Source organism: Neomonachus schauinslandi, chromosome 5, assembly GCF_002201575.2.
Source record: "Neomonachus schauinslandi chromosome 5, ASM220157v2, whole genome shotgun sequence".
Taxonomy (NCBI): domain Eukaryota; kingdom Metazoa; phylum Chordata; class Mammalia; order Carnivora; family Phocidae; genus Neomonachus; species Neomonachus schauinslandi.
Window position 1 is genome coordinate 79,335,557 of NC_058407.1, and position 14,404 is coordinate 79,349,960.

The window sequence follows — 14,404 nt, forward strand, 5'->3', positions numbered from 1 at the left end:
AAAAAAAAAAAAAAAAAAAAAAGCTCAAGAAATTTTGCTTTGATCCTGGATCAATATGGAAAAAAAATGTCTTCCTTCTATTACACGTAGACCGTCAGTTATATAAAGTGAGATTATGCCTACTCTTCATTTTCTCTGTTGACATTTCCCAGTTTCTACTTTTGTTCCTCAAATAATATGACTAATATATGTTGCTTGCTTTCCTACTTGCCTAACTTTGGATCCAGGTAATCTGTTAACACCTTTTAAGTGGCGTCCATAATTGCGCCTAATATTCTGTCTATGTGTAATTGAACCCAATGATCTGGATGTATTCCTACTTCCTCTGGTTGTGATCCCATTCTTCTGTTAGTGAGCCCAAAATGGCTGCATCAGCTTTCAGCTCTCACATCACCAGTATTCATTTATTATATTTGGGACGATCGTATACTTTATCATCTAAGCCAGGGCACTGAAAGTGAAAGGGGACACAGTTAATAATTAGGTTCAGGCAACAGGCATAAACCAGAGTTGTCCTGGGTAGGGATGTATGGCCGTTGTAATTATATTAATTTGAATTCAAGCCTAAGATCTAGGCTTTTTTTTTTTTTTTAAGATTTGTTAACTAATAGCCCTTTGGCTCCCCTCTATCATGTAATTAAGCAGTTGAAATTTTTTGAACATAAATACAGAACGTTATATTTAGGCTTGTTTCAAATTCAATTATGTTAATGTTTGCCCTGTAGAGATTATAAAATCTAGATTTTGATCTGTCAGATTAGCTATTGCTTCCCAATCTGCGTCGTCTGAAAATCCGATAAACAACTTTCCTGTATTTCCTTCCCAGTCGTTGGTAATGGGACAGGTGTCTTACCCACATCTGCAGCGCCCATCCCCCTCACCCTCAGGGAGCGCTCTGGCAGTAGGGGTCAACTGAGAACCAAGAGCTCAGTCGTTCTCTTCTCAGGTATTTGCATTTTAACAGGAGACAAAAGAGACCGTTAAACCTTTCTGAGCAGAAAGAAGAGTTTCTAATGATTGCTTCTCAGGTATCTTGCCAGGAGTTTCCTTCTGCAGATTCTGAGCATTTTCTATATACCAGATAATAGGTGCTGAATGTAGAGTTGGGTGCAAATGTGTTAACTAATGCAAGATACCATCTGATAGATCGGTGCTCCAGTAAAGGTCGAGGTTAACCAGAGTGGGGGTGAGAAGGAGGAAGAGTTTTAACACAGCATCTTCCTGTTCCATTGTAATTGCCTATATAAAAATTTGATGCAGCAATTAATAAAAGGATAGTTTTTGTAGATTTCCAAAGTCATTCATAGAGCAAAAAATTTCCTTTGGTGCTCTCCTCTCCTCTCTTCTTGACCACAGGATTTCTTTCTGTTTCTCTCTCCCTGTTATATCTATAACATATCTATTATAAGTACATTATGTATCTATCTAATGTGGATATTATACATCTCTACTAACTTGTAAAATATGTATACATTTAATTTGTATTTATATAATACATATAGATATGAATATAATACATTTGTGTATATATTATATGTATTTTTTAAATTTTCAGTTCTGTTAACCCTAGCTGGTGCACATGTGTAGTCCTTTAGAATAGTGACTTTCAAACACTTTTTAATGCAACTGTCAGTAAGAGATATATTTTACATTGTAATCAAGCGCACATACACACACACACCAGAAACAAGTTTCTTGAAAGAGTACTTGCTAGTTGTAGTGTCCTCTATTTCTTTTCCCTCCCCGCCCCTCCCCTCTGCCCTCCCCATCCCTTCACGTTCCATTCCATTTCAATCCATTCAAAAAGGGCTAATTGAAACCATATAAATTAATTTCAAACCTGGTTTGCACAATGACAGTTTGTAAACACTGTTGTAAACTTATTTTTTAAAAGATTTATTTATTTATTTGAGAGAGAGAGAGAGAGCAGGGGGAGGGGCAAAGGGAGAGGGAGAGATTGAACCTCAAGCAAACTCCCCACTGAGCGCGTGGAGCCTGACCCCGGGCTGGATCTCATGACCCCGAGATCATGACCTGAGCGGAAATCAAGAGCCTGAGGCTTAACTGAATGAGCCACCCAGGTGCCCCAACTGTTGTAAACTTATTGTCCATTGACTCCTAAATTGTCTGTAGTGATAGATTAATTATGGTGGTAATCAATAGAAAGCTTGTCTCACTTGGGCATAAATCAACAATGATAATGATGATTAGGACTCTATGATCTTTTTTTGTTCATATGGATACATTGCTGCCCGTAAAAGACCTAGTACAATGAACTGATTTTGTTTTAGGTTTTCCATATGAGAATAGCAGTTAATTCAGTATCTAGACAATGAACAGCATGCAATTCTTTAATCTAGATATTTCTATTACATAACTATATTGGCATAAAATAGCCTGTTAGACTTAAAAAGGTTTTTTTTTCTTATGCCAGGAGTTATTATTGCCATGCTAAAATTGATTTAAAAAGGCGAGCCTACCTCTATAAAGTTAATTTATCTGTATTAACAGTTTAATTGTTCAGCTATTTGAAAATTGTTACTTTCCAAGTGGAGGGCACGAAGCTGTAACGTTCTCTGCCCAAGTATTTCTAGCTTGCTACTTTGCTATTTCTCTTAGGTCAGAGTTACAGGTACTTAGATACTCTTAAATATTTTTGGTCCTTGTAGAAGGTCAGCATTTCTTGGACTATGAAACCAGGGAAAGATAGAATATCATATTGTGTGTTTTAATTTGAGAAATACAGAATGCCTTCGATTAAATTGTGGTGGGCTTTGGAGACAGATTGATGTGGATTAGGTATAAAAACTCGTTTTGAGACTTAAGGATAAATCTCTAAAATGTGCCAAATTTCTCTTTCTTCATTCATAATACTAATGCTTATCTTAAAACGTTTTTAGAATTAAATGAGGGAATGTATGTGATAACCTCTGATATATAGGAGACACCATAACAATATATTATCCACATAAATAAGAATACAAATAAACATATAAAACATACTGTATAAAACACTATTATATATATGTATATCTATATATGTATGTATATATATACATACACGCATGCACATTTATGTATGTATAAATTCACTTCTTTTTTTTTTCAGACTTGATATTTGTGTAATTGGGTTCAGAAACTTCCATTTAGGGGCACCTGGGTGGCTTAACTGGTTGAGCATCTGCCTTTGGCTCAGGTCGTGATCTTAGGGTCCCAAGATTGAGCCCCATGTCAGGCTCCCTGCTTAGTGGGGAGTCTGCTTCTCCCTCTCCCTCTGCCCTCTCCTCCCCCTCCGCTCATGTTCTCTCTCTCAAATAAACAAAATCTTTAAAAAAAATAAAAAAAAGAAAAGAAACTTGCATTTAGATTTCTGAATCAGTCTGTTCATGACACTCTTGATTATCAGTGGTAATATGATATTTTGAGAATGGGATAATTGATTGCAAAATTATACATTATGATTTTCTGAAAAAATTCCACTTATGTGTAGTATAATGGTCTGCTAATGCTCAAATTTAAACCTTGACTAGAATGAAAATTAGCATTGATGCATTTGAATTTTATTTTTCTCCCCACTCCAAATGAAGCAAAATAGAAGTTTCATTTGTTTTTGAATATTTACCCATTAATGTATGAATTAGTTAATGTTTTTGAGACTAAGATTTTTGTAACATTCCTATTTTAGTTTTAAAAGATTTATTTAATTACATATGCCTATATGGCATATTTCCCATGAAAAACTATTCATTAGTTTCTTTTGAGGTATTATGACTCTTGTAGAGATTTATGTATATATATATATACACACATATATAATATATGTATTATTTCATAATATTTCTCTAGAAGTTATATTATGTTGCAGGACTGTGGTAGCATGGAAACCGAGGCACATCTCACTCTCTGACCAGTGTTTTTACTATTGCATATACTTGATAAATACATTAATAACTGCTTTAATAAATGCCTTAACAAGTCAATGTTTAATTGGCTAAAATCTCATCTACTGTGAGGAAGTATTCTTCATATTTTATAATAAAAATGGAATTTTGTGAGGAGACCCCTCTGTGGTAATCAAACCAAAGATGAGCTCGGGATGTCAGATGGATGGTGACTTCAAATATTTAGGACCATTGTGTAGAAGTCAGATTAGATTTGTCTAATTGGTCTCGAGGTGTACATATAAAATTTTAACAGCTTTTCAAGTGAGACAGATTTTGCCTCTGTATTGACATACCTGCTTCCAAATGGTGACAGAATATTGGGTTGGGTTCAGAGGATCTCAGTTCAAATTCCAGCTCGATTCCTTACCAACTGTGTGGTCTTAAGAAAAGTCTCCATTTCCTTCTCTGGGATAGGCGGAAAATAATCCTGATTAACTCTCAAGGTCTCAAATGATCTTGACTATCAATGTGTGGTACTCTTGACAGTTTACAAAGTGTTCCACAGGAGTAAATTGGAATGAGCAAACCAAGTGTGGTCTTGCCATCACTCCCTACCACCAAGAGGCCAGTCACTTGTGAAGGCATTCAAGCATCCTATGTGTGGTTGTACTTCTTCATATTTGTAATTTATTTTGATCTAGAGATTCTATCATGAACGACCTAGGGAGCTTACTCTGAGTTTTTACTTCTTCATCTCAAAGAAGGAAAAGGTTAGATTTTATCTGAAGCCCCTTGGAGTTCTAACATTTTAGCCGTCTAGAAGTCTGTAACTACAAAAGGCTATTTCTCTCTCTCTTTGGTAGTAAAATAGCTGACTTTTGCCTAGAGGAGGTTATCTTGCATCTTCCTGGTTGCCCATCCAGGGGTTGTGATAAACTTCAATGTTTGCTAATCCCTGTAATAAATTTTCTACAGGACTCTTTCCCTCTTACACACCCTCTCTACCCTTGCCTTAGGCTATGACCGAGGGAGGTAGAAGTTTTGTTTGCAAAACAAAACACACTCCTTTTATTTATTTTATTTTTTTTAAAGATTTTATTTATTTGTCAGAGAGAGAAGAGAGAGAGCACAAGCAGGCGGAGCTGCAGACAGAGGGAGAAGCAGGCTCCCCGCTAGCAAGGAGCTGGATACGGGACTCAATCCCTGGACCCTGGGATCATGACCTGAGTGGAAGGCAGACGCTTAACCGACTGAGCCACCCAGGTGTCCCAAAACACACTCCTTTTAAAAAACACACTCTAACCATAAAGAGTTTTATACAAACACTGTATTTCATGATGCTTTCTTAGAGAAACTGAAAGACAAAAGAGAGAGCTACAGTTACATTTTCAGTTAATGAATGTGTACCTGTCTTCTGACCAACTCTGAATTCTAATTACGAGTATCCAATGGCCCCTTGTGTGCCTATCCCTTACCCTAGGGAGAGTTTTCTTACAACTTTCCACTTTATCATTGGGAAGGTCCCATAACATTCACTGAATGCTGCTGCGTCCTGTTTATATCATAAAGAGAAAAAGGAAGGCTTCAGACGCCCTCCCTCCCTACCTTTCTCCACGTGGAAATAATAAAGCCCTTGGCAACCATGTTCCCTGTAATCAGTATGAGGTAATTTTACAAGCTACCGTGAAAGAACCATTTGTTGAATGCCTGCTTTGTGACAGGCATTTGCTGATGGTTTCATATGTCTTGTGTCATTTAAATCTTACAATATCTTTAGGAGGGAAGAGAAATGAAACAGAAAGTTTTCTTTCCACCATTACCAAAGGAAGTTGTTGGCCATTACATAACTTTGCATCTAGTAGCCTAAATGGAGTCCTATGGACAGTTTCTGGGGGACAGAAACTGCCTTAGATGCAAATATTTAGTACAGATACAAAGCAAAACATTTCAGAACTATTTAGATAGGTGTTGTTAAGTGGAGGTTTAGACTGGTTTCCTGCCAGATTTACATGGAATCATGTAGGAAAGGTAGTTCTTTGGTATCCACATTATGTGCTCCACACTGTTTGAATGGCTTTCATATTTTTTCCTCCACTAGTGTTTATAAGCAGCCAAAAAAATGCTACCAATTCTTTCAGTTAAAAGTGAACACTTTTGGGAGGCTTACTTTCCTTCCAGAGTTGTTAAAAAAAAAAAAAAAGTTATAATTCTAAGGCATTGTTCTTATAATATTGCCTGACTGAATATATCATGTTTTGTAGGATTACTCACATTTCCTGAACTTCTGTAATTCTGCAAAATTATTGGCCTTAGGTCTTCAGGTTAAGCTTTTTAAAAAAAGTAACTTAAGTTACTTCCTTTAATTTGTGCTTTTAGTATTGGCCCTATGAGGCAAAACTTTCCTTTTTAAAAATTATTCTTTGAGTCTTGAAATGCTGACGAGAATGTTCTTACCTAATTAACAGATGACACTGAGCTGCTTTCTGATTGGACAACCTTTTTTTTTTAATTAACTTTTTTAAAAAAAGATTTTATTTTATTTGACAGGGAGAGAGAGACAGAGAGAGAGAGAGAGAGCACAAGCAGGGGGAGAGGCAGAGGGAGAAGGAGAAGCAGGATCCTCGCTGAGCAGGGAGCCCGATGCGGGGCTCGATCCCAGGACCCCAGGATCATGACCTGAGCCGCAGGCAGATGCTTAACCAGCTGAGCCACCCAGGTGCCCTGGAAAACCTTTTTCTTATATACCTTTGAATTTAGAGAATGAGCAGACCAAGAAATACTAGAGGGCATGGTGAGGAGGGCAGATAAGAGAGGATAGCTCTGAAAGAGCAGGATTCCTACTGGCAGAGGGGGGAGAATGTGGGACTTTTGTGGAAGACTCCACCTGTGCTGGTGTGAGAGATTGTGTCTGCATATGTTAAAGGTAGTAGAGATTGCCTCCTCTGCTCACTGCCATGCTGTTTCAGGGAATTCGAGAATTTTATACGATAACACACTGTGGCATCTTAAACCACAGGTGCAAACACCTTGTTGTGAATTGAGTGTTTTTGGTTTGTGTTCAGGTTCAGCCCGAGGACTCTGCTTCTTGTTGCTCTTTGCTGGGAGCTCTGTAAGGGTTTGGTCATCTCTTAATCTTAGGGAAGCGATTGCTGAATGAATGAAGCAATATTAATAATAATATCTTACATTTATAATAAGGCTTTACAGTTCACAGAGTACTTTCACACAGATTTCCTTTGCCAATCTCAGCAGTCCTGTGAATGAGGCGTGGCAGGTATCATTAACACTTTTATTATGCAGTAATTTAGAATCAGACAAAATATGTGACTAGCCCAAGACCAGTAGACTTTTTTTTATGTTTTCTAAAAGAGGAAGAGAGAATTAAACACACACCCCCCCACACACCCATCACCATCACCACCATCAACAAGAAAAGCATTTTTACAGACATCTGTGTATGCCCCACATTCTTTCCCATCAACCAAAATAGTCCCGTGATACTAGTTCCCACACAGAAATGGATTGGTTATTTATTTACTGTAGTACGAAATGAGATGTGGCCAGTGGGAGGCTGCTGAGGATGACCACAGAACCAAGGCCCTGACAATGGAAAGGCTTTTGAAATCCGAGGCTTTGCATCTCAGACACAAGTCGATGGACGCTTATTCATCTGGCCATCTTCACTTTCCCTCCTTCTCACCTCTCCCCACCCCACATCTCATAGGTTATTAAGCCTGTTGCTTCTGCTGCTTTCTTTGAAATCTATGGCTACCCCCCAAGTACCATATAGCCCACATTCAGATCCTTGCTGTCCCCCAGCATGCTGGCAGGGGGCTTTCTGCTGGTCTCCTTGCGTATCGGTCACATCTTCTTTCACACACTGTGAAGAACTTAGAATCCTTTAAGAGTTTGACGTTTTCCAGGGAATAAAGTCCATTCTTCTAATCTAGCACAGAGTACTCTACAGACCCCTACTTTGGCCAACTGCTCTATTCTCATTTCACAGCCTAGGCTGTAGTTTCTTGTACGGTTAGTAGGTTCCTTGGCATTCTCCTTCTCTGCCTCTGTACCCACCATTGGCTCTGTGTGGCATACCCCTCCCCTCTGTGCATTTGAACCCCCTTGCCAACGTGCTGAATTAATGTTGGTTCTTTCAAACTTGGCTTGTGTCTTCTCCTTTGGGAGGACTATTCTGACCTCCCCTGGTGAAGTGGGCCATTTTGTGTCCCATGGTACCTTCTCAAGAGCCCCAGTGTGAAACTTCCAACACATGGTAGACGCAGTTCTCATCCACTCAACTGTGAACTTTTTGGGGACAGGACCTGATTCTTAGCACCTAGCAGCACAACCAGACCAGTAAACATGGGTTGGCTGAGTGTTTGGCTTCACTTCACAATAACCTCAGCCACAACATTCAGGACCATGACACACACAGTCTGCTTGCTAGCTACCCAAAGATACCACTAATTAGGAGTGCTACCGAGGTGATCTAGAATTTAGCAAAAGTATTTTCTTCTTTAAAGGACCGTTTCCTAATGAACTTAGTTAGGAATTTGAAGTCATGGAGAGGGACACATTTTTCTCTTCTCTTTTCATGTGTAGATGAAGTCAGAAGTATAGGCTGCAGATGATGGAGTTCAGTTCCACTTGAATATGGATTTGTGTTTTTGCTACACTAAGACAATGTAGAATTCAGTCACTGGCCTAATACAGGATAGTCAGAATAGTCTGCTGCATTACATTAGGAGCATTTTTTTGGTGATATTAACAGCCTGTATATTGGTGCTTGAAAAAAATTTGTATATTCTCTTTGTAGTTACCAATATGTAGGAAGTAATTTCTAGGGCTTATAACATATGTTGCCGAGGGAAACAGTTTTCGGGTCTAGTTATTTGGTTTTCACACACATGTGCCAAGTGGAGATACCAATATCATACTATAATTGTGGTGGTCTCTCAGCCTACTTTTAGCTGGCAGAAGGTGTCTGTTTCCTGCTATGTATGAAATATTTACTCACCGAGTAACTTTTAAACCAGAAATTAACAATTAGTTTTCTACAGCCTGTGTGTACCTTGAGTGGGAGGACAATCAATAGAATTTGTTTATAATTACAAACTATAGAAAGAGTCATTATTTCTTCTGTGTTTTTAAAATTTCTTTAAAAATGTATAGTCATATTTCTTGATCATTTATGCCTTTAGAACCATAAGAGATTTGAAAAGAGATCAAGTCCATCATTTAATTTTATAGTTTTTTTTAAAAGATTTAGCTTATTTACTTGAGAGAGAGAAAGAGAGAGAGAGAGCACACACGAGCAGAGGAAGGGGCAGAGGGAGAGGGAGAGGTAGGCTCCCTGCTCAGCAGGGAGCCCAAAGCTGGGCTTGATCCCAGGACCCTGATATCATGATGTGAGCCGAAGGCAGACGCTTAACCAACCCAGCCACCCAGGCACCCCAATTTTATAAATATTTTTAAAGAAAATAGAATGAGTATATATATAATGTAGTCAATAATGTAGTGAAATTGACTGAATTTTATTTTATTTTTTAAAAGATTTTGTTTATTAGAGAGAGAGAGAGCTTGAATGGGGTAAGGGGCAGAGGGAGAAGCAGACTCCCCACTGAGCAGGGAGCCTGATGCAGGGCTCGATCCCAGGACTCCAGGATCATGACCTGAGCCGAAGGCAAACGCTCAACCGACTAAGCCACCAAGGCGCCCCCTGAATTTTGTTTTTGTGATACATATTTAAAAAATGAGAATGATCCTAAATATTAACACATCAACCAAAATAAATTTATTATATTAAATTAATAGTTTTTTGTGAAAAAAAATGAAGATAATGTTTGGATTTTCTGCATCACTATTCCTTTATCATAGAATGTTGGGAGTTGAGGGGCTCCTGGGTGGCTCAGATGGTTAAGCATCTGCCTTTGGCTCAGGTCATGATCCCAGGGTCCTGGGATCGAGCCCCACATCGGGCTCCTGGCTCAGCGAGGAGCCTGCTTCTCCCTCTCCCTCTGCCTATCTCCCTGCTCATGCTTTCTCTCTCTCTCTCTCTCTGTATCTCTGTGTCTCAAATGAATAAATAAAATCTTAAAAAAAAAAATTAAAAAAAAAAGAATGTTGGGAGTTGATCTTTATTCTGGATTGTAGTCCATTTCACAAACATACAAAATCATTAGCATATGGAAGGATTGTTTAGTCAAATTTACAATTTCCTCATTAAAAAGAAAAAATATATTTAGCTTTTGATTTAGAGATATCATTACCTGTATTATTCCACTATGATTTCCCATCTTGATATTTATTACAGGTACGTGGAAACTTGGGGAATAGATGACAGAAATGTGATTTATTTATTTATTTTAAGAAAGATTTATTTATTTGAGAGAGAGAGAGAGAGAGTGAGCGTGAGCAGGGAGAGAGGCAGAGGGAGAGGGAGAGGGAGAGAGAGAGAATCTCAAGCATAGCACAGAGCCTGATGTGGGGCTTGATCTCATGACCCTGAGATCATGACCTGAGCTGAAATCAAGAGTCAGACGCTCAGTGACTGAGCTGCCCAGGCACCCCTGAAATGTAATTGTTGTGACTGATTGTTTCTACTTTTTGTATCACTTTGGCTGTCAAAGATACATACCATGAATAAATAATTGCGCAAGGTGAGGGAAGGTAGTGAAAGTCACTAATCTCATTCTGTTCACTTTCTAAGACCAGGTACCCCATTATCATTAAGAAGTACCTTATAATGGAATGATTACATTGACTTGATTTTTTAATAAATTACAATAACTATGGTAGCCTTTCAAAAACCTAAACTAATGAACCAGAAGGTATTTTAACAGTCTAAGTAATTATTTGGAAAGGATGTTATGGGGGAGTTTGAGTTGACTGGGAGATGGGCTCAATGTTCTTTCTGCTCAGGGATTACGAGATGCCAGGGCTAGGCTCTAAAGAAAATCTAAGAAATGCTGGTTGCCTTAGTTACAGTGTTTTTGTTTGTTGCTTTGTTTTAGACTGCCTCTTTAAGGTGTGCCCTATGAACCGATATTCTGCCCAGAAACAATATTGGAAAGCTAAGCAAGCCAAACAGGGGAACCACACAGAGGCAGCCTTGCTGAAGAAATTACAGGTAAGGGCCAGGCTTCCATTGGTCTGGCTTAGGCTAGACCTAGAACAGCAATAACAAACCATCTATTTTGTATCTTAGTGATTTCACTCAATACACAGAGATTTAGAATAGATGTAGCAACACATTGAAAGTGGAAGGGACTTTTAAGTTATAGGGTGTGACCCCTCATTTCCTGGCATGAAGCTAATACATTCCTGCTGCTAATTTTTAGGTGTGCCAGACTAATTCAAAGATTCACATCAAACTAGAAACAATTCAGAATCTCTGTAGGAATCTCAAATCCAGTGATATTTTACTTGGCATATTACTTAATTTTTTTCTTGAAAGACTAAAAAAAAATTGAAAGTCTGTTGCTTCTGGTTTGGGCTGAATGTAAATTTGATAGAACTTAAATTTTGTGTTACTAAAATTCCTGTTACTTTTGGAATTGAAACTATTTTTAGTCTTTTGAAATTCACCTTCTATTTTTATATTGTTTGGTTTGTCTAACAATATTCCTTCTGAAACTAATTTTGTAAGACCAAACAGCCTAGTACTTTTCTGAGATTTTTAACATAAAAGCATCCCGAGATATTTTTGGCCACATTTCAGCATCAAATTGAGACAATGATCATACTATATTATAGTCATTTATTTAATTGTTGGTCCCCCTACCCCTAGCACCAAGAGTAAAGCAGCCAGCCTATTTTATTCATGGTTATAGTCTTTGTTCCTAAAATAACCTTGTTTCTTTGTTAATTATTGTACTCTGCTTACTATGTTTCCAAGCTGAGTATTTGATAATCATTTTACAGCATGCTGCAGAACTGGAACAAAAACAAAATGAATCAGAGAATAAGAAACTGTTGGGAGAAATTGTGAAATACAGTAATGTTATACAAGTAAGTCTATTTACTTTCTCTTAAAAAAGGTCAATATCTTATGGATAATTTGCATTTGCATAGGAATGTCAAGCTGCATTAAAATTGGGGATACAATAGTTTGTTCTTTGATGGCAATTATGGATATTGTGATATTTTCAGGTGATGTTCAGCACAGTATTCTCTATGTTTGTGAGTAAGTCTGATGTATACACGTAAGAAAGTGAGTTAATCTAGATGTATGCACAGGTCATTACATCAAAAGGAGGAAGATGGGGAAACATAATTTCTAAAGGCCTGTAGTAAAATCTTCCTTTAGAATTAATGGGACTACCATGTAACACACGAAGCTTAATTTTTTCATTTTGTAGAGAGAGGAAAGTTTTCATATTGTACTTTTATATGGAAATTGTCCTTGAGTTGTTATTAAATGATTTATTTCAATGAGTGTGCACACTGATTTATCTCAGCTGCATTCCTCTCTTGTGTTTCACTTAGATCTTTTAACTTTTTACTTGGTTTATTTGTTAATATATGCCCCACCTTGTTCCAAAAAGAATGTAAGGCATTTTCAAAAATACATACCACATAAGATAAAATAGAAATAAATAAGGCAACTGGGTCAAAGGGAAAAGAGTGGTTAAATGAATAAGGTGAAGTCAGAGCGCAGGCGTGTTTATAAAATCCATGTTGTGAAGTCCGGTCAGCTTTGCTTGGAAGCCTTTTCGTTGCTCACCTTGCTGTAAAGGAAACATAGTATATTATAGCACTCCCCTAGGAGGTCCTTAACATAGAACTAAGTCAAAGGTCTAGAAGCGCAAATGTTCCCAGGAAGACCAGAGAAGTTTTCCTCCAGTGAGCTCTCATAAAGGGGACACTGTTTAATAGAGTAAATAATAGCCTTAACAACTTCCTTACAGTAAACACTACAATGAGGTGTTTCATAGAGCTGTTTTAAAAAATAATATCGCCTGATGTTTTGTTATTGGCCAATGGCAAAATGCTAGTGCACAGGACTGTCAAAGCAGCCTTCTCCTGGGACATGATGAGGGTGCCTGGATCTGCAGCAACCAGAATGTAGGACTTCATCTAATGAGATTATATGATCCCTGTGGCATGGGTGGGTTGCATGTCCCTTGAGCAATCCTCCATAAATAGGGTTTTTCTTAACCAAGGTTTGATTAATGTGAAGTGCCAGCAAGAGGAGCTTATGTTTCTTGTCAAGAACCGGAAGCACAAATGTTTGCATGGTCAGTTAGGGACCGAGCCATGTGCTCTATCAAGATAGATTTCGAAGGAGTGGGCTTGGGCCAGGGGGGTTTCATTGGCTCACGAGATAATTTCTTTCTTATATTGTGGATATTAAAATGACCATTCTGTTTTGAAATGATTGTCATAATAGACAGGAAAGGTTATTTGTTTTAGCTTTCCTACTCGGTAGAATAATGTCTTGGAAAGGTTTTGTCCATGGCGTCCAAAAAGTCTGAGAAATGGTGCATCTTTGCTCATCTGAGAAGGGACTAGGATCCTCCTGCAGGAATTATTTGGGATGCAAAGCCCGCCTCTTCACAGAGGAAGAAGTGGGGCTGTCCATGGCAAGGATAGTTCATGATACTAAGAGGTTTGGTGCATTATTTTAGTTTCTTGGTTATTTTTTAGCATATTCTGGTTTTGTGTCTGTGCAAGAAATGAAGAAAATGTGATTTTGGGGCATTTCCTGGTCTCCTTTGGGAAGCCTGGTTTTATCTTATTATTTATCAGTAGATGAAAATTTTCAGACGTGTGCTCTTGTTTGATTTCTCCATGTGCCTGGTTCATTGTGGGGTAGAGGTGAGGAGGAACCCAAAGAAAGTCAGCTTGGAAACATGGTGAGTGTGAAGTTTGAAGTGTGCCTTTGTTCAACCTGCACATCAAGCAGGATTATGTGAGCACAAGATATATGTACAAACACATACATGTAATTAACAGAGGACATCAAAGAATAAAGGTGGTAATGTCTTTTTCCCCACAGCTGCTGCATATAAAAAGCAACAAGTATCTGACTGTCAACAAGAGATTACCTGCTTTACTGGAGAAGAATGCCATGCGTGTGTCCTTGGATGTTGCAGGAAATGAAGGGTCTTGGTTTTATATTCATCCCTTCTGGAAGCTGAGAAGTGAGGGTGACAACGTATGTAAAAATAAAATTAAGAGGGAAACAGCGTGTTCCTAAAGACAATAATTCTTAATAAGTGAGAGAATCCAGATAGCACAAAGAAAGAACATGTAGTTTTCAATCAACACATTATTTTTATGGTGATCTCTTGAATAGGCTAGAACTATTTATTTATAGTGCACATTGTGCTTGGGAATCATAAAAAGACAAAATTGAGATTAATTAAAAAATCATCTTCCAGCTGGAATTCATATGAAAGAATTTAAGTAATGTTAACATTGGCTGAACCTTTTTAAGGAGAGGTAGAATTTGTTTCCTAATCAGAAGGGAGCACGGTTGTAAGGAGAAAACTATGCTTAGGAAATGTTGTTTATCC

General features: G+C 38.0%; 1 protein-coding gene across 1 annotated transcript in view; it reads left to right on the forward strand.

Moving 5' to 3' along the window:
* Positions 1 to 14,404, forward strand: part of ITPR2 (inositol 1,4,5-trisphosphate receptor type 2) — a 482,328-nt gene that overhangs the window by 79,753 nt on the left and 388,171 nt on the right. Inside the window, exons 3-5 of the mRNA XM_044915443.1 lie at positions 10,898 to 11,013; positions 11,808 to 11,894; positions 13,885 to 14,043. Of these exons, the coding sequence (XP_044771378.1) occupies positions 10,898 to 11,013; positions 11,808 to 11,894; positions 13,885 to 14,043 (362 nt within the window). The remainder of the gene's footprint in view (positions 1 to 10,897; positions 11,014 to 11,807; positions 11,895 to 13,884; positions 14,044 to 14,404) is intronic.